The sequence below is a fragment of the Ruditapes philippinarum genome, unplaced genomic scaffold (genome assembly GCF_026571515.1).
Source record: "Ruditapes philippinarum isolate M1 unplaced genomic scaffold, ASM2657151v2 ctg186_1_1_1_1, whole genome shotgun sequence".
NCBI classification, from domain to species: Eukaryota; Metazoa; Mollusca; class Bivalvia; order Venerida; family Veneridae; genus Ruditapes; species Ruditapes philippinarum.
Genome location: NW_026860931.1, coordinates 137,701 through 163,485, shown reverse-complemented (window position 1 = coordinate 163,485; position 25,785 = coordinate 137,701). Strand labels below are relative to the sequence as shown.

Here is a 25,785-nt window from a genome sequence, read left to right as displayed (position 1 = left end):
TGTTGAAAACAGACAGAGAGACAGACAGAAACAATATGTGCCCCCTATGATCAATTAAAGCACACTGACATATAAATTCAATATTGGAATTTCTTCAATGTTATAAACAACAGATTTCAATCTCTTATCTTATCATCACTTTTTATTGACCTCCTTATAACCACTCACATATGACCGATTTTCTTCTCTCTCATCTACTTGTGAACTTCTTGTAACTGCCACATAGTTTTACTGAATCAATACTTATTTAACTGGTGGAGGAAAAAAATAATTTCATTCACTGACAGTAGTCCACACACTAGGTATTGTGAACAATTAATTCATTAGTGATGGATACTCCTTGAAACCTGCACATTCATTTGTCTATGTATTCAATGCAGATTAGTCAATAAAGTAACCATCTATGTATAATATAAACCTTATTGTGAATATTCTGTCACTGATGTGCTATATCCAAGACTGAAGACTCGGTAATTTTCAGGGGTACATTAGGCATTGGTATAATTTGCATGATCAATTTGTACATGCAACAATAGTCTCACCTTATCAGCCCAGAAACTGTAGTCCCCACTAGGTTACAGTAAATATGAGTCATATAAAATGGGAAACAAATTACAAATGAAACCAGATGAAAGAAGCTAAAGCCATGAGCTCACTTTAATTTCCTGGCTAGCTGATTTTACTACAGCAAGCTGCAATAAACATGTGTTACCAAGTGTGAGTTATCACCTTTCATTAATAACTTTTATCACTATTGTGGAAAGATAACTTATTGTTCTCAATATCTTACTATTGTCATAACTGTAACTGTCATCAAGATTTAATTCCCCTTTATTCTTACTTTGATAAAATAACCCTGAACGGCTAAATTATTCACTTTAAATATAAATGTTTGATCGCAAAGTTATGAAGTTCATTCAAAGAGTTCAAAGAAAACTGTAGCCCCCCCCCCCCCTCCCCAGCCCCATTGATTCCAGTTCAAGGATTGGACGATAAGACAAAGATAATTGTCATATACATGCAGATACATTTACAGACTATCAACATAAAGTATATAACATGTTTGGTTAAAGAAAAACACATTCAATAATTTTGATAATACATCATTTTATTACATAGGATTTTTTGGGGGGTCTTATTGACAATTATGTTAAGTAATAAAACAGGAATTGACATCATAAATGACATCATGGCATAAACCTTTTTCTCATATTTTTACCATTGCTTTAGACATTTTCCCACCTATTTTACATTGATGTATAAACATTTTTATCATGAAAAATAAAAGCGATGATATGATTTTGTACGGACAAATTTTATTAAACCTGGTATTTTGAAGAAGAAATTCTGTTGCCAACAAAACAAGCACACTTTCACAATGCTCTTGACATCAAAGCAGTTGAAAAAAATACTGTAATTTATCATACATGTGAACGCTCCCACTTTTAGCGGGAGACTCCCACTTTCTGCAGCCATATTTTTCAAAGGTTTTTCTTAAAATAAGGGGTATTTTCACAAATTAAAGAAAGCTCCCTCTTTTTATTGTCAGAACTTTCTTCTTTGTTTATTGCAAATTCTAAAATCTCCCTCTTTTTGAAGAAAAATCTCCCACTTGATTATCAAAAAAAGTTTACATGTATGATTTATATCAATTTTAACTTTCTCTTTATTTTTACCATGTTTAACATCATTACAAATTTTTGAAATATAGTCACTAAAATACTTTATATTCCTTTTGAAATTATTTTTTTAACAAAATTAAGTTTCTTTTATTCTGTGACAATATTATTAATTCAGACCTGAGTCTTAACATCTGTGTAATTTAAATAAACAAGTTTAATCAAATTTTCACATGGCATTGCATTCATATTGAGTTTAAATATTTATATAAAGTAAAACTTCACACATCACCATATGTTTTTCTACTAAATTGTCTTGTATCTTTATATATATGCCAATTCATTAAAAAATCATTAAAAGACTTTTATCAAAATGTATCTTAAATCAAATATTAATCCTAAATTAAATTGAACCGCCAACCAAAAAAAAATAAAATAAAATAACTAGATGTGCAGTATACAATATTTAGAAACACAGACTAGCATAGTTATGCAGTAATATAAAGTAATTACAAACATCGGAATGATATGTTGTACAGTATTATACAACATGACACTCAAAACAAAGTCTAACACATCAAGAAAGCAGTATTCATATAGTGTTACTGTTTTTGCTTAATATAATAGCTGTTCCAGACACTGTGTCAGCTGGAAATTAATAATCTGTAAAAATTCTTCTTTTTGTGCAAACATATTGAGAATTAGAAAATTTAAAAACATTCATTAAGTTTTATGTGTATATTTACTTATCATACAAGAACAAAATTTGATAACAAACTAAAGCAAACAACTATTTTCAAGGTTACGTCACATGATCAGGGGAAGTAAATGTTGGGAGTTTGTTGTAGATTTTTCATTGACTATATGAATTTTATAACTTTCAATCAGTAATTAATGTCAGACTTTCATGCATGTTTTAATTTTTCTAGGACTGGTGTAAATCAAAGTTTTTATTTTGCCTTTATTCATTATAACCTCTTTACACAGTGATTTTGTCAAATTCATTTTTTAGCATTTTCTGATTGATTTACTAGCAGAAAAGGTTCAGTTATGTATGGCAACTTATTTGCAATATGGAAACTAAATGTGGTATGTTTTTTTTTTTTGTTTTTTTTTGTGATGACATTTTATACAAAACACTAGATAGAGACTGAAACTATGACAGATTAAAGAAGATTAAAGACAGTAAACATGACTGTAGTATAAGGTGTTTCAGGTTCATTTCCTGTGACAGCTGGCATTTAGAGTTAAAGAATCATACACCCAACATCCAATTTTTATAATAACATCATTATTTTACTGGTGTCCAGATTGTATTGATTAAGACCCAATGGTCAAGCTGTGACCACCCTGTGTCCAATGGTCCAATAGTCCATCTTGGAGCTTGGTTGAATGTTAAATCTACAACAGCAGGCTGTGCCATATTAAAAGGAAGTTTGCATGTTAAATCCACATTGTGGATCTTTTGGGATTTAGACTGTAGAAAAAAATGTCCAGATATCACACCATTTCAGCCAATCAATACTATCTTCTATATTAACTTATTTTCTTTCAGGTCAAATGGTGTGACCCAAATTGAAGCAAAGATTTTAGCAAAGAGAGACAACACTAAAAAGTCAAATATTTTAATCATACAAGAGTTATCTGTCCAGTCAAATACATTGTGTAATATTCAAATCACCTCTGTCATTAATTGCCTGGGTTTGCACCTTTAACATAATACTGGGACAAGTAACTACTGACCAGATAAAATTATTTATAACAGAGTGCTGTTAGAACCTTTTGTCATTTCACTTATATTTTTGTTTTTTAAACTGTTCACTGCAGGCAAAAAATGATTAAGACATAATGCTGGAGAAACAACTGATTGGACAAAAAAGATAACATAGAGCTCATCACAAGTTGCTAGTGTAATTATTTCAAAGTGTAAAGGACTTATAACATTAACTAACATACAAGTAAGTCTTGACAAAAATCAATCAAAAGTTATGAAGAATGAAAAAGTGGAAAAAAACAATAAAATCATATTGTGACATAAGGAACTATCTAAAAGATCATCTTGCAACAACAAAAGAAACAACATAAAACATTTTTGTTTCTGTTTACATACAGTGTGCATTAGATGAAACAACAGCTATTTTTGCAGGTACTCTCTCAAACAAAAAAATCAAAATACAAATGGGAGAAGTAAACAACCTTAACAATTTAGCCATGGGTCAAATCTTACACAAGATATAGAGCAGGAATGGTTGAAGTGGCAGAATGATCATGTGGTTAAAACACTGGACTGGTAATCCATGGATGGCGTGCCGCATGTGTTCAAACAACCTGTTGTTTCCATGAGCGAGAAACTCTAGACATATGGCTTAGTACATTTGGTTCCAGGAATGGAACAAAGCAAAACAACATGTCATAGGTTTGAGCTGTACTCAAGTCACAACAATATTTCTTACAAGATGTTCCAGGATGAATAAATTATATACATGTAAATATAAGATGCAAGAATGTGTTTCACAATGCAGAATAAATAAATATGCTTGAAACTTATGTAAGTCTTTTATGGTGGTGTCAGGGTTGTCCCAACACAGCATTCTAAACTAATAACATGAAATAGAATGGTTCACCTGTTGTAACCAAACCTGGTACTCAATGCTATCCTTTGTTTATGATAATCCATGCACAGTCTAGTACAACTTTTACCATACAATGAACATCAATTATGTTCCCCTTGCACATAACTGTATGTCAACTTTAAAGTTTTTATAATATCAATTTGTAATACATCCTAGAAACATACAATCAAATATTTGTTTCCTATTCTACATCAATTTTATTGCCAAAAAACAAACAGCATCTACTTAACCAATCAATCGCTACAAAATGTTGCTCTCCAACGTATAAAAACAAATCTCTTATTCATAAATAGAATTTCTAAGACTATTTATAATGAGACCACATCCAAAAATCAATGCTTGGTGCAGAATTATCATCCAATTTCCTATTTTAAATCACACAGTAATCTACGGTATAGTTTCACAAGATCAGTATTATTGTCACCATGTGAGACAAATTTCACTCCTGGGAAATGATGCTATTCAGAAAGACTTTCTAAAACTGGGTCAATGTTTGAATAAAACATGATTTCTATAATTATTACCATTGATCTACATACATTGACCATTCAGCCAGCTTTTGTTCCATTTTGTACAGGCTTTTATAAACAAACAAACCCCTGGTACTACCAATCCCTGGAGGTTAGGATTATTGGTACACTTAAAAAGTTTAAAGCAGTCTCTCTAAAATAGTGGCATTTTATAGTAATATACATAACGAAACACTTATATCATTAAAAAAGATACACATTTCTATATATTATCACCTAAATATATTTTTTGTAGTCTATCACAATTTAGGAAGCGGACAGTTCCAAATTTATAAGATATCAACAAATACCAGCTCTACAATAAAACTTTATACAAGGGAAACAACTTGAGCAAGCACAAGTCAAGAACTTGCTTTACTCTTGCAAGATTAAGCTAACTTTGTAGAATCTTGCTGACTTGACTATTCCACCCATACAATGTCAGGTCAATCTGTTTTTTAATGCTTTTTTTAGCTGGCAGCAACAAATCAAACAAATAGACTTACTCCGGAATTAAGAATATTTGGGTTTTTCCAAGCTAATCCAGGGGTACAAACAAACTTTTACAGTAACAGCTTCAAAACTAAGCGCAACAGGTTAACTTATCTATTGTGACCAATAGTGCACCATAAAGCTATAATAACAGTAAAAGTTTGTTTGTACCAGAGGATTAGCATGAAAAACCCCACATTTGTCGAGTTCCAATAACATCAATGGACAAAGGATCATAATTTAGTCAAATTCCATGTTAGAGCCTTGGACAGTGCCTCTTAAAGACATGTATTAAGTTTCATGTGAATACTTTCAATAGTTATGAAGACTCGTGTTTCACGAAAACATAGAATTAAGAGTTTTCTAAGTTTAGTCAAAATCTTTTTCAGAGTTATGGGCCTGGGATAGTTACTTTTCAAACCAACAACCAACATGTATTACTTTAAATATGGGCCTTAAAAAGTGACCTATGAGTAATGTATTAAGTTTCAAGTGAATACCTTCAGTAGTTTTACAAGAATTTTCTAAGGTCAAAAGGGCAATCATTCTATCAAAATCTGTGCTAGAGTTATTGGCCTTGGATAGTGACCTCCAATTATGCTCTCAAATAAGTGTGTGAAGTTACAAACAAATATTATTAGTTCAGGGTGTTGCATTCAAAACTTAACCAAAGTGTTATGCAGTAGATTCCAACGCCTATGTAAGTAAGATAGTCCTTCTATTCTTCAAATATATAGAAAAGCTAAAAATGAAATAAGATATCTGTTACTTTGACAATAAGAATTATGTTTTCTCCTTTTTGGGGGGAAATCTTAGTTCAATGTGTTTTAACTGTGATGAATACTTTATCTGTCTCCATTTTTAAAAAAAAAAAAAAAAAAAATCAGAAAGTTACAAAAATGCAAACCAAAACTCACCCTAAACTTTCTGTAACAATAATCCATATTTTATGCTATGCCATCATCAGATGAAAAGAGGTTTTTACTGCAGCACTTTATCATGCCAAAAAGCAACAATAAAATCCAGATTTACTTGTATATATTCTATCTTTAGCAACAATAAAATGCACATTTAAGCATTCTATAGTTTTTGCAGGGAAATGCCTCCATCCTGCCATCACTCCACACTTGTTCTATTGTTTCCCTACCAACCAAACATATTTCTAATTGATATCTGTACATAAACATATTCCCCTGTCTTCACAGACCATGTTTACATTACCTGTACTCCTTGTGAATCCCATTAATTTAAATGACAAGGTCAATGAGTGCATCAAGATTTATCAATACTTAAACCAATTTTAATTACTTTCCTTTTTCTGTCACAACAATAAGCATTCATTAAAAATACAGGCCCAGAATTGTTTTATTTTTAATTCTCGAATGCTATTTATTTTTTGGTGTCCTGTTATAGCTTCACATCTCTTGCATCTATTGCTTTTTGGCAATAAGTAAAGTTATAGTGAGTTAGTATTTTGTATGGAAGTCAAAATACTACTTTGTTTACATTTTGCTTCTTTTATGGCAAATAATTTCACATTTAGTACTGTTTTGCCAGGTGATAAGCTCCTTATGTGGTCTAAAAAAGGGAAAACAATATTCATTACTAAGGCATAATGTGCCTTTAATGAAAATTACAGTTTTAAGCAAAAACTTCAAAATCAATTTTTAGCAGAATAATCTAAAATTCATGTGGAAAAAATACCAATTTTCAAACCAAACCTTGCTAATCTTTGGCTCTTGGAAAAAATATATTATCTATCTCAGTTAAAAGATATTAACCATATACCATCTCAATGGCTCTAAACAAGAGCTTAAACTCTTTCTGGTTCAAAGATATTAACCATATACCATCTCAATGGCTCTAAACAAGAGCTTAAACTCTTTCTGGTTCAAAGATATTAACCATATAACATCTCAATGGCTCTAAACAAGAGCTTAAACTCTTTCTGGTTCAAAGATATTAACCATATAACATCTCAATGGCTCTAAACAAGAGCTTAAACTCTTTCTGGTTCAAAGATATTAACCATATACCATCTCAATGGCTCTAAACAAGAGCTTAAACTCTTTTTGGTTCAAAGATATTAACCATATATTATCTCAATGGCTCTAAACAAGAGCTTAAACTCTTTCTGGTTCAAAGATATTAACCATATAAACAACTCAATGGCTCTAAACAAGAGCTTAAACTCTTTCTGGTTCAAAGATATTAACCATATAACATCTCAATGGCTCTAAACAAGAGCTTAAACTCTTTCTGGTTCAAAGATATTAACCATATACCATCTCAATGACTCTAAACAAGAGCTTAAACTCTTTCTGGTTCAAAGATATTAACCATATACCATCTCAATGGCTCTAAACAAGAGCTTAAACTCTTTCTGGTTCAAAGATATTAACCATATAACATCTCAATGGCTCTAAATAAGAGCTTAAACTCTTTCTGGTTCAAAGATATTAACCATATTGTTAACATCTCAATGGCTCTAAACAAGAGCTTAAACTCTTTCTAGTTCAAAGATATTAACCATATACCATCTCAATAGCTCTGAGGAAATTACAGTCAAATTCAATTTTGGTTCAAAACTACACTATATAATCTTTCTATGGCACTGAGCTGAACAATAAAATCCATCTTTTGTCCATATCTCTCAGTATCTCTAAAATATATCATATAATGTTCCTCGTTGATTCTGAGCAAAGGTTCAAGTACAACCATATAATGGTTTGATTGTTTTATGTTCTATATAAAACTGACTTATTGAAGTTGGACATTTAGAAGTTCTACTGTATTTTCTTTGTTTTGAACATGGTATTGTTAAAAATAAATGCTACAACTTCATAATTACTCAAGAGGTAATGATATGGCTTTGCTTTAAATATAGTACATTTTATGAATTGATTTACTTCCAATTAATATTTGGATTTATACAGAGGATTTTGAGCTTGTTTAACACAATTAAAATGTAATGATTGTAGAAAATCTGCATTTAAATTTGTTACCTATTTAGCCAAAGAGTTAATGGTGAAGATTGTGATTTGTGAGTTGAATTAGCATCTACACTTATGAGGACAAGGAGCTTAAAACTTCTGGAATGCACCAAATGGGTCATAACTGTTATGTCAAAAAATATCAGAAAGTCATAGCATCTATTTAGAAAATCATAGAGTTATAATTGTTAAATATTTATATAAATGAAAGTGAAAAAACTTAACCACCACAAGGGAAAATTTTGACTTTTTCTCATGCTTTGTCTTTAGAGACCGTTGCATTAAGCGACCATTTTTGGTGTTTCCCTTGTGCGGGCGCTTAATACACATTAGACTAACTTCATTTCACTCTGCTGTCATGTTGTATATTTCAAACATAACATAAGCTTTCATCATCCTCTACCCCACAATCTCTATATAGACAAGTCTACAGTAATGTTTTTGAAGTCTTAGAAATGTCTAAAATGACATTTTACTATATTTCCCCTGACTGGTGAACTCCTGTTCATAATGATTGGTTTACAGTATCAGGGGATTTCATGTGTTCACAATGACTGGTTTACAGTATCAGGGGATTTCATGTGTACACAATGACTGGTTTACAGTATCAGGGGATTTCATGTGTACACAATGACTGGTTTACAGTATCAGGGGATTTCATGTGTACACAATGACTGGTTTACAGTATCAGGGGATTTCATGTGTACACAATGACTGGTTTACAGTATCAGGGGATTTCATGTGTACTGTTATGCATACAACATCAATCATCTAAACCAATCAAAATCTTAGCTAAAATATTCAATAACTAAAAACAATAACTCACTGTTGATGTAAAATATCAAAATCAGTTTGCTTTTAAAAATGCAAGAAAATTGGAAAGCAGTGTAAAATTGTGTTTTCGATTCATTATCATCATTTGAATATTTCATTAAAATATTTTCTATCCTAAGTCACATAATAAAGGTAAACAAGAGCTGTCCGTAAGACAGCGCGCTCGACTTTTTTATTGCTTGCCAATAAAAAAAGTTTTTGCAGTAAAAGGCAATACAAGAATCTCTGTATTTTTAAAGTGAACTAGTTGTTTGATACCCTTGAATATTACAGCAATGTTTATATGACATAATTTATGGTAAAGTGAACAAGTGGATAGGAATGAATTTTTTTAGATTTTTTAAGTTTTTTTGTGCTTGCCTATAATACAAAACATTGACAGTTAAGGGCCATAATTCAAATAAAATCTTTCACAGAATTACCTTCTCCTGGACATGTTTGGGAATCATGATTGTAAACAAGTATTCCAACTTTCAAATTAATATCTCAAACAGTTCAGTCAAAAAGTGGACTGGTACTAAAAACTTAACCAAGATTCTAAGTCGATAAAAGGCCTTAATTTTTAAAACAAATCCTTGACAGAGTTACCTTCTCTTGCGTACAGATGGGGGTAATGATGTGAAATAGCATTAAAAGTTTCAAAGCAATATCTCAAAGGGTTAAGGCAATAAGTGGATTTTACCATATTCAATGTATTTTCTAAGTCAAAAAGGGGCATAATTCTGTCAAAAAACCTTGACAGAGTTATGTCCTCTTGTCTGTTGATGAAGGTCATGATGGTAAACAAGTATGGTCAGTTTCAAAGCAATACCTCCAATGGTTTTGAAATAAAGTGAGGTGGTACAAAAAACTTAACCAAGCTCAATACACTTTCTAAGTCAAAAAAGGGCCATAATTCTGTCAAAAACCTTGACAGAGTTATGTACTCTTGTCTGTAGATGGAGGTTATGATGGTGAACAAGTATGGTAAGTTTCAAAGCCATACTTGTAATACTTCTGAAATAAAGTGGGGTGGTACGAAAAACTTAACCAAGGTGTGACGCCAACGCCGACGCCGACGCCGGGGCGAGTAGGATAGCTCCCCTTTTCATAGAAAAGTCGAGCTAAAAATCTGTTTCTGTCATGATTCCTTTTCTTTTAAAATGACTATAGATGCATGCAGTGTTAATCATGCTCCTCTGTTAAGGGTAACAACTATCAATAACCAATTTATGTAAATATTTTAAGTTAAAAATTGGCATAAGTTTTCAGTATAATGCCCCTTGTCTTACAAATGTGCATTGTCATGATAAGCAAGTAATTCCAAGTGCTGTGCTGATAATTCTTTTAAAATTTTGGAATAATGAGCTACATTAAAGTTTTTTCACAACAACAAGGCGGCAATCATCATAATTTTGGTAAGGCTTTTACATATATTTTATCAAATATAGTATGAATTGCAAATTTTAAGCTTATGATAACTTTGTTAATTAATATATATAAAAATGCTACTGTTATCAAAAACATTTTAAAAGCTTCAAGTTTCAAGACAAATAGTGTCTTTTAAAGTTATTCCTGCATTTATTACTTTATAATTATCACTACACAGAATGGTTTTATATATGTATTAACCTTTAACATGCTGATGGTAACTTATTGTACCCATGAAACCAGTACAGACCAAGATTATACTGCACAGACATGAAACCAGTGCCAACCAAGATCATACTGCACAGACATGAAACCAGTGCCAACCAAGATTATACTGCACAGACATGAAACCAGTGCCAACCAAGATCATACTGCACAGACATGAAACCAGTGCCAACCAAGATTATACTGCACAGACATGAAACCAGTGCATACCAAGATCACACTGCACAGACATGAAACCAGTACAGACCAAGATTATACTGCACAGACATGAAACCAGTGCCAACCAAGATTATACTGCACAGACATGAAACCAGTGCATACCAAGATCATACTGCACAGACATGAAACCAGTGCCAACCAAGATTGTACTGCACAGACATGAAACCAGTTCAGACCAAGATCACTCTGCACAGACACAAAATCAGTACAGACCAAGATTATACTGCACAGACATGAAACCAGTACAGATCAAGATCATACTGCACAGACGTGAAACCAGTACAGATCAAGATCATACTGCACAGACGTGAAACCAGTACAGACCAAGATCACACTGCACAGACACACAACCAGTACAGACCAAGATTATACTGCACAGACATGAAACCAGTGCAGACCAAGATCACTCTGCACAGACATGAAACAAGGACAGATCAAGATCATACTGCACAGACGTGAAACCAGTACAAATCAAGATCATACTGCACAGACGTGAAACCAGTTCAGACCAAGATCACTCTGCACAGACACAAAATCAGTACAGACCAAGATTATACTGCACAAACATGAAACCAGTGCATACCAAGATCACTCTGCACAGACATGAAACAAGGACAGATCAAGATCATACTGCACAGACATGAAACCAGTTCATATCAAGATCACTCTGCACAGACATGAAACCAGTGCCAACCAAGATTATACTGCACAGACATGAAACCAGTTCATACCAAGATCACTCTGCACAGACATGAAACCAGTGCATACCAAGATCATACTACACAGATATGAAACCAGTGCATACCAAGATCACTTTGCACAGACATGAAACCAGGACAGATCAAGATCATACTGCACAGACATGAAACCAGTACAGACCAAGATCATACTGCACAGACATGAAACCAGTTCAGACCAAGATCACACTGCACAGACACAAAATCAGTACAGACCAAGATTATGCTGTATAGACATGAAACCAGTGCAGACCAAGATACCACTGCACAGACATGAAACTAGTGCAGAATAAGATCACTCTGCACAGACACCAAACCAGTACAGACTAAGATCATACTGCACAGACATGAAACCAGTACAGACTAAGATCATACTGCACATACATGAAACCAGTACAGACTAAAATCCTACTGCAGAGACATGAAACCAGTACAAACCAAGATAATACTGCCCAGATTCAGTGACGTATCTATACAGTATGACCATGGTCTGCAATGTTCACAGAATGTAAGATGGACAAATCAATTTAAGATATTTAGTGTGGTAAGGGTTAAAATAACTCAATAATTACAAAGAGGACATACTATTGAAATAATTCAGCATCCAGAAAATAGCTTGACCCCAATCAGCAATCTATTAACCTCCAGTGTGTGTAAGTCAATAATTCATGATATACATCAATAGTAGTTTCCTGGAAATAAAATTTCCTACTATGTACCATTGCAAAATATAACACTAGTGTCAGACAGTGTAAACAACACATATATAAATAATAACATTGACTTTGAACAAAATATGTTATAAAAATATTTTCACTTTCAAAAGATTTATAAAATACAGACTTGGACAATGTGTTATCTACCAGGGAAAACCAAGAGATTTTACTGTTTATTCTGTAACAAGTGGTTTGAAGTATCTCTACAGATTTCTAGCTCATTAGATTCACCAGGGGTATTCTTGGATGATAACAAATTCAGAACATAGTAATTATAAAACCATACATAGGTAATGGACCTTCCAGAATATAGAAACTGTCTGTAAATGTTATCAGAAAACTGGAAATATTTCAACACAACATGCCAGCTTTAAACTCGAGACAAATGCACATTTTGCAGTGTGCAGAATTTACAGGCCTTTTAATACAAAATACATCAGTTTTTCTATGGAGATATTTTCACAAACCTTTGAATACATTCCTTATTTATATCATTAATAAACTCTTCTATATTGACAACATGCAGGATAAATCCCTCAATGTGACTTATAAACCAAAATATGTTCATGAGTTCCTAATACAGGAAACGTTCATATACAAAGGTCAGTCATTGAATCAAATTCTGAAATTTCACATGATTTCAAGTATTCCTGGAATCATATCCTGTTCAGAATACTTCAACAAAACTCCTCTTACCCTACTCTAACTTTTGGCTTCTTTGACCTCTTAGCTTGATAGGCTTGACAGTTATGTTGTGTGTCTAAAAATATTATTATGTGGAATAATGGCAAAATGTGCCAGAGCAGTGTCTGAAAATAGTATCACATGCTAGAGAAATGTGGAATAATGGCAAAATGGACCAGAGCAGTGTCTAAAATAGTATCACATGCTAGAGAAATGTTGAATAATGGCAAAATGTGCCAGAGCAGTGTCTAAAATAGTATCACATGCTAGAGAAATGTGGAATAATGGCAAAATGTGCCAGAGCAGTGTCTAAAATAGTATCACATGCTAGAGAAATGTTGAATAATGGCAAAATGTGCCAGAGCAGTGTCCCAAAATAGTATCACATGCTAGAGAAATGTTGAATAATGGCAAAATGTGCCAGAGCAGTGTCCCAAAATAGTATCACATGCTAGAGAAATGTTGAATAATGGCAAAATGTGCCAGAGCAGTGTCTAAAATAGTATCACGTGCTAGAGAAATGTTGAATAATGGCAAAATGTGCCAGAGCAGTGTCTAAAATAGTATCACATGCTAGAGAAATGTTGAATAATGGCAAAATGTGCCAGAGCAGTGTCTAAAATAGTATCACATGCTAGAGAAATGTTGAATAATGGCAAAATGTGCCAGAGCAGTGTCTAAAATAGTATCACGTGCTAGAGAAATGTTGAATAATGGCAAAATGTGCCAGAGCACTGCTGTGTCTAAAATATTATCATGTGCTAGAGAAATGTTGAATAATGGCAAAATGTGCCAGAGCAGTGTCTAAAATATTATCACGTGCTAGAGAAATGTTGAATAATGGCAACATGTGACAGAGCAGTGTTTAATAATGACAATGTGTTACACACCAATGTCTATAAATACAATGTTTGATATAGTGATGATTATTAGCAACAGTGTGTGATAGAGCAATATCTAATAATTGTAATGTGTTACACACCAATGTCTATAAATACAATGTTTGATATAGTGATGATTCATAGCATTACAGTGTGTGATAGAGCAATATCTAATAATTGCAATGTGAGACATAACAATTGTCTAATAATATAATGCTTCACATCATTGTCTAGAAATATGAGAACAACAGCCAATGTAGGACATCGGGAATGTATGGCACATTAATAATGTCAAAAGCAACAGGTGACACAACAATATCTGATACTAGTGATGTTTAAATTATAACAAGCATTTCTTGATCTATCACAACAAATGAGGTCAGTTCGACTAGGGCAGCTTCAACTAAGATTTAACAGCACAGACTCTCATCTTAATCCTTCTTTGCTTGCCAGACTCTAATTTGCATACTCATAAGTTCACAGAATAACCTGAAAAGATCTCACTAAAAGTCAATGGAATAAACATCACACTGCTCAAAAACACTATTTCTCTTGGCACAGTTCCAACATACACAATATAACATGGATTGCTGAAGTTTGGCAGACAATAGTCAATTTCAATGTCCAAAAATCCACAACAGATTTTACCTGTTCCTGGATGTGTCTTGTTCTTATTGCAGCCCCTCCTACTGTGTGCCGTCTCGGTACTGGACGTTTACCTCTTGTTGACCTTGGCTGCGTCTGAATAACTCCATACACAGGCTCTCGTGTGGCGGCCCGATCATGATCGCTTCTTTCATCTCTGTCTCGTGGATCAGTCTCCTGTGACCTCTCTCGAGACCTAAAACAAATATTTAATCTACTGTACATAAAGACAGTGTTCAGTTTGATAAAAAATATCTTCTGTTGTGTCTAAGTTAACAATTCTTCAGGGTATACACAGTTATATTTACTGTATGGATCTGCATCACCATGGTAAAAATACATAAAATTTGCTGGGAAATAAATTCATCATTCCAACAGGAGTCGCGATTTCCCAGGAGCTGAATTATTTACTGACATGTAAATTTTTAATTTATTTAAAATTGGAAAATCAACAACAGTGAAAGAATGTAACAACAAAAGTTGGCAGACTAGAATTGCTCAACAACTTTGAATATTAACAGTTTAAAATGATATTATAAAGAAACAAGAGTGGAATCTGGAGTAATCTGAGTAAAAACCTTTAATGGAGTAATTCTAAATTATTACTACAACAGTAAAATATTCACCCCATAAGCAGGGCAGAGTTTAATAATATGTATCAGAATCATGCTAAACATGAAAAGCACTTTATTTAGCCATGACAATATACTGGCTTTTGAAAGCCAGAAAAACTGCACAGAATATGTGATAAATTCAAGGTTTAGTCTTTTCAAAGTGTTTTTTATTACAATACTGAACAACTTTGTCAAGTTAAAAAGTATGATGGACTAAAATGGATATCCAACAGCAATGCCAACAAAGGGGTCATGACAATAGCTCATACTGATTTTGTAAAAAATATAATTCACAAATCATTTGAGTATAATTGTGTAATATACATGTTGTATCATCTAGCTTGAAACAACACTTCTATAATATGTAAGGCACTTGTAAAGTTTTCAACAACAAAAAAACTATCCCAAAGTAGACAACGTATTAACATTCAGTACCTATATTACTACTCTAATGCCCTTATTTATTGATATTTTATGTTTCAGACAAATATTCAAAATAGAATGTAACACTAGATGTAATTACTTTGTTCACAAAAGCATTCATTTTGCGCTTGGGACATAGCCAGAACTTTAGATATGCACATGCAAAGCAAACCAATATTTTAAACAACCATTCTATTTCTATCAAAATCTAATGCTAAAAATTATACACCCCAATCTTTCTTCAAGGAATGATCCAAAACTAGACTTTGGCTATCACTGCTATATAAAACAAACTATAGAATCAAAATAAATGGGAATATGTGCAGCTCGTTCTTTCAAAAGATTAGCAAAAAATAATCATTATTTCAAAGACTACACACACAACAAAATGGTCACTATGGTCTACCTGGGGCACATTGTAAATTTTGTAACATCATTGAGGTCAAAACCTTGTATATTAAATAAGCGTCTTGTATTGCACATAACCATCAGTTGATCTTTTCTAAACATATTATTCAAACATTGATGGTGACTGATTCATTGATGAAAAATGGTAATTTAAATTTTGAGACTATACTGTTAGAACTGTGTCCCATAGCTCTTAAACAATTTCTTAATGAAAAGAATTATGCCCAAATTTGTCAGTTGGGCTCATAAAAAACAAAATGTATTGTATACATTAATACATGTAATACAGATAGTGTGAAACTTTTAATCAATTAAAGTTTTAATAAAACGGCACTTCCTTTCAAACAAGAGCACTGCTAGGTGGAGCAGTGGAGCATTATATGCCCGGAAGTGTCTTTCTTTTTTTTTTAGTAAGAATGAAGCATTTGTGAGACATGAGAATTAAATAAAGTATTACCTCCTTCAAATAGCAATCCTCCTATGAAGTTTGAATATTGTTGGCCAAATGGAACTTAAGTTATGCTCCGGAAACTGTTTTCAGTTTTAAGGTAATAGTGACCTTGACCTTTGACCTTGTGATCCCAAAATCAATAGGGGTGTTTTACCCAATATAGACAATCATCCTATGAAGTTTGAACACTGCAGGCCAAATGGAACTTATGTTATGTTCTGGAAACTGTTTTCAGTTTTAAAGTAATAGTGACCTTGACCTTGTAACCCTAAAATCGATAGGGGTCTTCTACCCAATATGGACAATCATCCTATGAAGTTAAAACACTGTTGGCCAAATGAAACTTAAGTTATGTTCCAGAAACTGTTTTCAGTTTTAAGGTAATAGTGACCTTGACCTTTGACCTTGTGAACCAAAAATCAATAGGGGTCTTCCACCCAATATGGACAATCATCCTATGAAGTTTGAACACTTTGGGCCAAATGGAACTAATGTTATGCTAAGGAAACTGTTTTCAGCTTTAAGGTTATAGTGACATTGAACTTTGACATTGTGACCCCAAAATCAATAGGGGTCTTTTACCTAATATGGACAATCATCCTATGAAGTTTGAATATTGTGGGCCAAATGGAACTTAATTTATGCTCCGGAAACTGTTTTCAATTTTAAAGTAACAATGACCTTGACCTTTGACCTTGTGACCCCAAAATCAGTTGAGGTCTTCTACCCAATTGGACAATCATCCTATGAAGTTTGAACACTGTGGGCCAAATGGAACTTAAGTTATGCTCCGGAAACTGTTTTCAGTTTTAAGGTAATAGTGACCCTGACCTTTGACCTTGTGACCCCAAAATCAATTGGGGTCTTCTACCCAATATGGACAATCATACTATGAAGTTTGAATATTGTGGGCCAAATTGAACTTTAGTTATGCTCCGGAAACCAAATTGCTAACCGACGGACGGATGGACAAATGGACATGGATGGACGCCAGGTGGTATATAACATAATATGCACGAAATTCTTTCCGGCATATAATAACAAGAGCCACCGCCGGGCGGGGGCAACGCTCGACTTTTTACTTTTTCTAAACGCAAACATAGAAAGGTTTGAACATATATTGATGTTTCCTTTTTATAAATTTAGTTGGTCTGTCTTGTCACATTAGTTTTGTTTATATATTTTGTATATATATGAATAGAAACAGTAAGCATATTTCTAAAAATAGCAACAGTACGCAAATTCTAAAAATAGCAACAATGACGCAATTTCTAAAAATAGCAACAATGATGCAATTTCTAAAAATAGAAAAAATGACGCAATTTCTAAAAATAGAAAAAAATGACGCAATTTCTAAAAATAGAAAAAATGACGCAATTTCTAAAAATAGAAAAAAAAATGACGCGATTTCTAAAAATAGAAACAATGACGCAATTTCTAAAAATAGAAAAAAAATGACGCAATTTCTAAAAATAGCAACAATGACGCAATTTCTAAAAATAGAAAAAAATGACGCAATTACTAAAAATAGAAAAAAATGACGCAATTACTAAAAATAGAAAAAAATGACGCAATTTCTAAAAATAAAACAAAAATGACGCAATTTCTAAAAATAGGAAAAAATGACGCAAATTCTAAAAATAGAAAAATGACGCAATTTCTAAAAATAGAAAAACATGACGCAATTTCTAAAAATAGAAAAAATGACGCAATTTCTAAAAATAGAAAAACATGACGCAATTTCTAAAAATAGAAAAACAATGACGCAATTTCTAAAAATAGAAAAAAATGACGCAATTTCTAAAAATAGAAAAAAAATGACGCAATTTCTAAAAATAGAAAAACATGACGCAATTTCTAAAAATAGAAACAATGACGCAATTTCTAAAAATAGAAACAAAGACGCAATTTCTAAAAATAGAAACAATGACGCAATTTCTAAAAATAGCAACAATGACGCAATTTCTAAAAATAGAAAAAATGACGCAATTTCTAAAAATAGAAAAACATGACGCAATTATATACATGTATATATATGTATATATATATATATATATATATATATATATATATATATATATATATATATATTTGATATATATATATATATATTTGATATATATATATATATCTATATATGTATATATATATATATACATGCATATATATATATATATTTATATATATATATATATATATATATATATATATATATATATACCTGCATATATGTATATATATACACACACATTTATATATATATTTATATATAATACATATACTATACATACACAGACACCGATAAATGCACAATCTGAGAAAATTCAGTAATATAACCTTCAAGGTCAAGGTCATTAAAGAGCCCAAGCAAATTTGGGTTTGATAAACAACAAGGTCTTATCCTTAAGAATGTTCTGTTATAATATGAAGTTTATCCCTTCAAAAATAGCAAAGTTACAGTCAGTTACTGCCAAAACAATGAAAATTTCAATAATTTGACCTTCAAAGGCAATGTCATTAATGAGTGAAGGTCAAGGTCTTTCGATATATTTTTAACAGTTATCTTTGAAGATTATTATGTTCAAGTTTGAAGACAATCCATTCAAAAATAACAAAGTTACAGCCAATAATAGCCAAAAAAATGAAAATTTCAATAATTTGACCTTCAAAGTCAAGGTCATTGATGAGTGAATGTCAAGGTCTGACTGGTTATTTTTAAGGGATATCCTTGAAGATTATTATGTTCAAGTTTGAAGACAATCCATTCAAAAATAACAAAGTAACAGCCAATAACAGCATGAACAAGCAAAAATTGGACTTTTAACCTTGAAGGTCAAGGTCATTTATGGATGAAGGTCAAGGTTAGTGTGGTCTACTGAAAGGTCTTGTCCCAAGGGTTGTTGTGGCCAAGTATGAAGACAATACACCAAGAAATAAAAAAGTTATGATCCAGGTACAAGTTTTCGGACGGCAACGGCAACGGCAACGGCAACGGAGACGGCAACGGCAACGGCAACGGCAACGCCGACCTGACTATAACAATACCTCTACTTTTTTTTTTCAAAAAAAAAAAAGTCGAGCTAAAAATGATATGCAATTAATGTTATGAATATAATTAACTATTAACCAATTCTGAAATTTAACATAAAAATATGCACTATAAATTCTTATTCTTAATACCTTGTAGCATAAATTGCCTCTAAAGAATAGAATTTAAGTGTAAATTTACTGGTAAATGTCAGCTAAAATGGTTTATTTTCTCACATTGCACCAAATGCATTATTTCTTAGGGAAATATGTGGTAAAGTACAGGTTTTTCTATTCAAGCAATGAAGAATGGCTAATCAATTAGTTTCTGTCTAGCATGTTCTACTTTAAAGTAAGTATGCCGGTTCTATAGCAGTTTTAATTAAACTTTTCAATCAGCCACTTACTGCAAAAGTTTAAGAGAAAATGAAAAGAGATGGTTGGTTGACTACAAAGATGCAGGTAAGCATTTATTAGCTATTTAAACTTACCAAATTTGGTTCAAGTAGGCAGTCAAAAAACACCTTTATATTCAATGTCTTGAATAATAAAGGCAGCTACGGGTTTGTTAAGAAATCTTATTTGTTGTCTAAAGTCCCTCTCATACTATATTAATGGTTAGTTCCTCCCTTATGGTTAGTTCTTCCGTCTCAAATCACATTACTGGTAAGTTCCTCCCTCTCAAATCATATTAAAGGATAGTTCTTCCCTCTCAAATCATATTAATGGTTAGTTCCTACCTCTCAAATCATATTATTGGTTAGTCCCCCCCTCTCAAATCTTATTATTGGTTAGTCCCTCCCTCTCAAATCATATTAATGGTTACTCCCTCCCTCTCAAATCATATTATTGGTTAGTCGCTCCCTCTCAATTCATATTAATGGTTACTCACTCCATCTCAAATCATAGTATTAGTTAGTCCCTCCCTCTCAAATCATATTAATGGTTACTCCCTCCCTCTCAAATCATATTATTGGTTTGTCTCTGCTCTCAAATCATCCTCCCTCCCAGGTTAGTTCCTCATTCTAACCAGGACAAGTAAACACAAACTTAGCATGGTAAAGGTGATTTCTTTTTCATTGAAATAATAATACATGTAATGTAAAAGTTTTTTGTTTTTTTTGCTTTTGTTTGAGAAGGCAATTTAATCTACAAACAAGAATTTAATATTTAAGTATGTAAATCAATGTTAATTTGTGTAAGAGAAAGCAAGACAAATTAACTAACCTTGACCTTTCTCTAGTAGTTGAGTAGGCTCCCCTTACACTGTTTCCTTCATCAGAGTTGTCTGTCCTGTCTCCATTTGTAATTGACTGTGTTGGAGCTGAAAAATAACAAAAACATAATTCATAAACATCTGTAATTGTTGCTAGTAATTGCTAACAATAAGTTTTCTAGTTTGTCAGAGCTTCAACCTTTAGCCTGCTGATGGCTACTAAAATTTTCCCTAAATTGATGAATGGTTTTGTTCAGACAGAAATATAGACAAGTCCATTTAAGATATATAATGAGGAGAGAGTTAATAATTAAATCCCCCACAAAATACTGATGTCCCTCTATCATACTGACACACTTTACAATGTGATTCTCTACTTACAGAAGGTGAAACCTCAAAATGTCCTTTCTCAATCAAATATGGGTATCTAGAATATATATATATCTAGAACCACCGCTAAAAGTCTATTTTTCAAAGAGAGACTCAGAAAGAAAGAAGTGATAGACAAGTGTAAATAACATTTTTTACAGTTGATCTGGAAAAGAACACACACACAATTTTCTTTATCAATAAATTATGTAATAGTAAGTTGAAATAACTACTTTAAAATTTGCATCATAGAGTAGCTGTAAGGGTTTCCCATGCCCACAATAACAATATGTACAGTCTAACTTGCCCATGTGACCACATATATTAAGCGACTATTGCACTTCGATTTACTCTCTGTATCTTTTATGTATTAAGTGACTTTTGCTCAACAAGACCAGCAGCCACTAATTAGTCAGTTTATTGTTATCTATCTTTTCATTGAGTGATCTCTGTTTAGTGTTTTATAGAAACACAGCCTCATGCAATCACAAGTGTCAAGAATCAAAAAACCCAATGCCTGTGTGAAAAACATTAATTTCAAAAACTAGTAGCCTATGCACATGAAGTTAAGTATATGTGTGTCACATATTATCCAATAAAATTGATAAAACAAAGCAAGGTTCCACCCCTACTGTGATGCTGTATACACTTTTCTGTTGATATTTAGAACACAATGAATTGACTATGAACATGATGAGCAGTTAGTTGAATTAATCATTGTAATTAGACGTAGGTTGAAGTTTTGGGGTTTTACACTTAAAAAAAGTTTAATGTCAGGGACAAGCAAGAAATGGAGGAGCTTAAAAATTCTGGAAAATATCCAAATGTGTGTATAGGCCTAACAGATCAAAACCATTTTGTCAATAAATATCAGAAAGTCATTTTCTAAATTTTAGAATCTATTTAGATTATCAGAGAGTTATAATTATTAATTCATAAATGCATAAAAACACCCCAAATTGCAAAGGAATATGTCATCAATAAATTTTTTTATGCTTTGTCTTAAGAGACCATTTTATTTAGCAACCATTTTTGGTGTTTCACTTGAGCGGTTGTTTAATACAAGTTTGACTGTATACCACATGCAGTAAGACCCAACCGTATGCTGTTGAGTTCGTTTATTATGAAACCCTTAAAATGTCAACTGATTCATAATGAAACCCTTAAAATGTCAACTGATTCATAATGAAACCCTTAAAATGTCAACTGATTCATAATGAAACCCTTAAAATGTCAACTGATTCATAATGAAACCCTAAAAATGTCAACTGATTCATAATGAAACCCTCAAAATGTCAACTGATTCATAATGAAACCCTTAAAATGTCAACTGATTCATAATGAAACCCTTAAAATGTCAACTGATTCATAATGAAACCCTCAAAATGTCAACTGATTCATAATGAAACCCTCAAAATGTCAACTGATTCATAATGAAACCCTCAAAATGTCAACTGATTCATAATGAAAGTTACCTTTAAAATATGAGCTGCCCGCTGATGCATAATGAAATCTTAAAATATTAAAGGGACTCCACTGAGGTCTTTTGACATAACGGGACTGGAAATATTTTTTTGAGATTATTGCTCCATTCGATGTAGATCTATACTAATGACTTATGTGCAAAATTTCAGACCATTAGCTCGCTGCGTTTTTCCAGAATAATTATTATAATAGTGAAAAATGACCCAAAATTGAAAAGCGTTTAAAGGCTTTTCAATCATATCCGACTGAAAATAGCACAAACTTACAATATCCAATGTATTTCTTGTATATTTCTTAGTTATATTTAATTTATATTTCTGTTTAAAGTGCTCATGTTTATCTTTGTAAAAAATTAAAATGTTATGTTTTCAGGCTTATAAACCTCAGTGGAGTTCCTTTAACTGATGCATAATGAAACCCTTAAAATATTAGCTGATGCATAATGAAACCCTTAAAATGTCAACTGAGTCATAATGAAACCCTTAAAATATCAACTGATTCATAATGAAAACCTTAAAATATTAGCTGATGCATAATGAAACCCTTAAAATATTAGATGATTCATAATCAAACCCTTAAAATATTGAGTTATTCATTATGAAACCATTAAAATTTAAAAGTACTCATAATGAAACAGAACAGAAATGTGTGTATAAGTGTAAAGCTGACAACCTGAGAGATGATGGACAAGGGCAAATCCTGCCCCCAGGTGAGAGCACAACAATGTACTACATGTATTCAGAATTCAAAGTATTACAAAATTTATTGTGTGGTGATGGTTACATAAGGCATTTTGAATCAATCAATCAGGTATCATAATAACCCTGTTCCATTAAGAAACATTCAATCATTGTTAAAGCTGTATGTTACAGTGCATGAGGATTAAAGAATGTTAGGCCAAGTTGTCTGTTTAGTGTGATTTACTAGCAACAATAGTCTGCTCTTGTATTGATCTAGTCTTGGTGCCCACTCAGCAATTATTGCCCTATCAACACTTTGCCATTACTTTCATTTAAATACATGAAGTTTTAATAGAAATCTGAGACTTGCGTAATTAATCATAGCAAGTATTGATTTGATTTTGAAAACAAAAGCTATAGAAAGTAGCAATAAAACTTTTAATGAAAAGCAAACTGTTGTGTGCTACATGTGCATGCAAATATTTATAATGAAACTAATCAAAACACTTGCAGCTTAGCATTTATTTTGTAGCATCAAGAAATTAATCAAAGGGCTGCAGCTCTATGGTATTTTCTGATCTTTGCAATCTAAATCATTATAACTGACTATCTGTATGTACTTTCCTGTATAAGTTTATTTTTATATACTATAATTCATCTTACGCAGCGACAGCGTTTTGATTTTCTTCTTTAACAGTTTGAGATTTACATATGGAATTTTGCATGAAAAAAAATAGAATTGCCTCGACTAGGATTTGAACCATAGGCCTCTCACACCCTCAACAAGACCGCTTACCTCTGCACCACGGCGAAGTTATACATGATATGAACCTTGAATAAAAACGAATACATTATGTAATTCTAAATTGAGAATTTCCATTTCGTGTTTGTAATCCTTATTAATTTCGAGGTATTTTGTTCACGATAAACCTGTTGTTTAACACTGATGAAAATAATTTATCGAAAATCTTCTCGCCAAAACAGTCCGACATGTATATATTCCACTACTCGACAGTCAGATTTATTTGTGTACTACGCTCTGGAGTATTCGGTAATCAGCATAGCTAAAAATAGCATTTTCATTGATTAAAATGATATTCATGATAATCCGAAGCTTTACGGAAATAGCCGAACATTTTTCATTGGGTAAAAAAGATATTCATCCACGAAATTTGTGATTGTAACCTCATATTTCTATTGACTAATCTAAACTTTTAATGCACTGTAATTCGTTAAATGCCTACATTTAAAATTATTCTTTCTTTTAAATTGCTGGTTTTTAAGCAGTTTTGAGTGAGAACTACTTTGCGTTGTTAGGACTGTTAGGAAATTCTGTGTTAGACCGTGGATGTTAGCTATGTATTTACTGATCTTACGATCAGAAAATACAACAAGAGCTGTCAGAAGGACAGCGCGCTCGACTTTTTTAGTGCTTGCCTATAAAACAAAACTTTGACAGTTAAGGGCACACAAGACTTTAACTAGGAATTTCTAAGTACAAATCAAGAAACATTTTCACAGAGTTATCTTCTCTTGCTTACAGATAGGTCTCATGATGGCACATAAGAACTCCAACTTCCAAAGTAATATCTCAAATGGTTAAGTCAACAAGTGGACAAGAATGAAAATCTTAACTGAGTTTCTAAGTCAAAAAGGGCCATAATTCAAATAAAATCCTTAAAGAATTACCTTCTCCTGCCCATGTTTTGGGACCATGATGGTAAACAAGTATTCCAACTTTCAAATTAATATCTCAAACAGTTCAGTCAAAAAGTGGACTGGTACTAAAAACTTAACCAAGATTCTAAGTCGATAAAAGGCCTTAATTTTTAAAACAAATCCTTGACAGAGTTACCTTCTCTTGCGTACAGATGGGGGTAATGATGTGAAATAGCATTAAAAGTTTCAAAGCAATATCTCAAAGGGTTAAGGCAATAAGTGGATTTTACCCATATTCAATGTATTTTCTAAGTCAAAAAGGGCATAATTCTGTCAAAAACCTTGACAGAGTTATGTCCTCTTGTCTGTTGATGAAGGTCGTGATGGTAAACAAGTATGGTCAGTTTCAAAGCAATACCTCCAATGGTTTTGAAATAAAGTGAGGTGGTACAAAAAACTTAACCAAGCTCAATACACTTTCTAAGTCAAAAAAGGCCATAATTCTGTCAAAAACCTTGACAGAGTTATGTACTCTTGTCTGTAGATGGAGGTTATGATGGTGAACAAGTATGGTAAGTTTCAAAGCCATACTTGTAATACTTCTGAAATAAAGTGGGGTGGTACGAAAAACTTAACCAAGGTGTGACGCCAACGCTAACGCCGACGCCGACGCCGACGCCGGGGCGAGTAGGATAGCTCCCCTTTTCATAGAAAAGTCGAGCTAAAAACTGAATTGAAAATGAATTTTATTTGATTGGTTATCAGGAGAATGCATTCATAAAAGTATTTTTTCTATGTTTATGCATGAAGCATAAATTTCCATGAACAAATCTCAACTGGATATGTATGATATGTA

The 25,785-nt window shown here is 32.4% G+C and overlaps 1 protein-coding gene across 7 annotated transcripts in view; it reads right to left on the bottom strand.

Moving 5' to 3' along the window:
- The window catches only part of LOC132713953 (sickle tail protein-like), a 155,366-nt gene that overhangs the window by 79,967 nt on the left and 49,614 nt on the right, over positions 1 to 25,785 (bottom strand). For 6 of the 7 annotated variants that reach the window (XM_060696669.1, XM_060696673.1, XM_060696668.1 and 3 more), the window contains 2 exons: positions 20,748 to 20,844; positions 14,601 to 14,793 (listed from right to left, as the gene is read on the bottom strand). In XM_060696669.1, the coding sequence (XP_060552652.1) occupies positions 14,601 to 14,793; positions 20,748 to 20,844 (290 nt within the window). Of the gene's footprint in view, positions 1 to 6,170; positions 6,325 to 14,600; positions 14,794 to 20,747; positions 20,845 to 25,785 lie in introns of those variants that run through there. The other variant, XM_060696675.1, reaches the window with a different exon arrangement.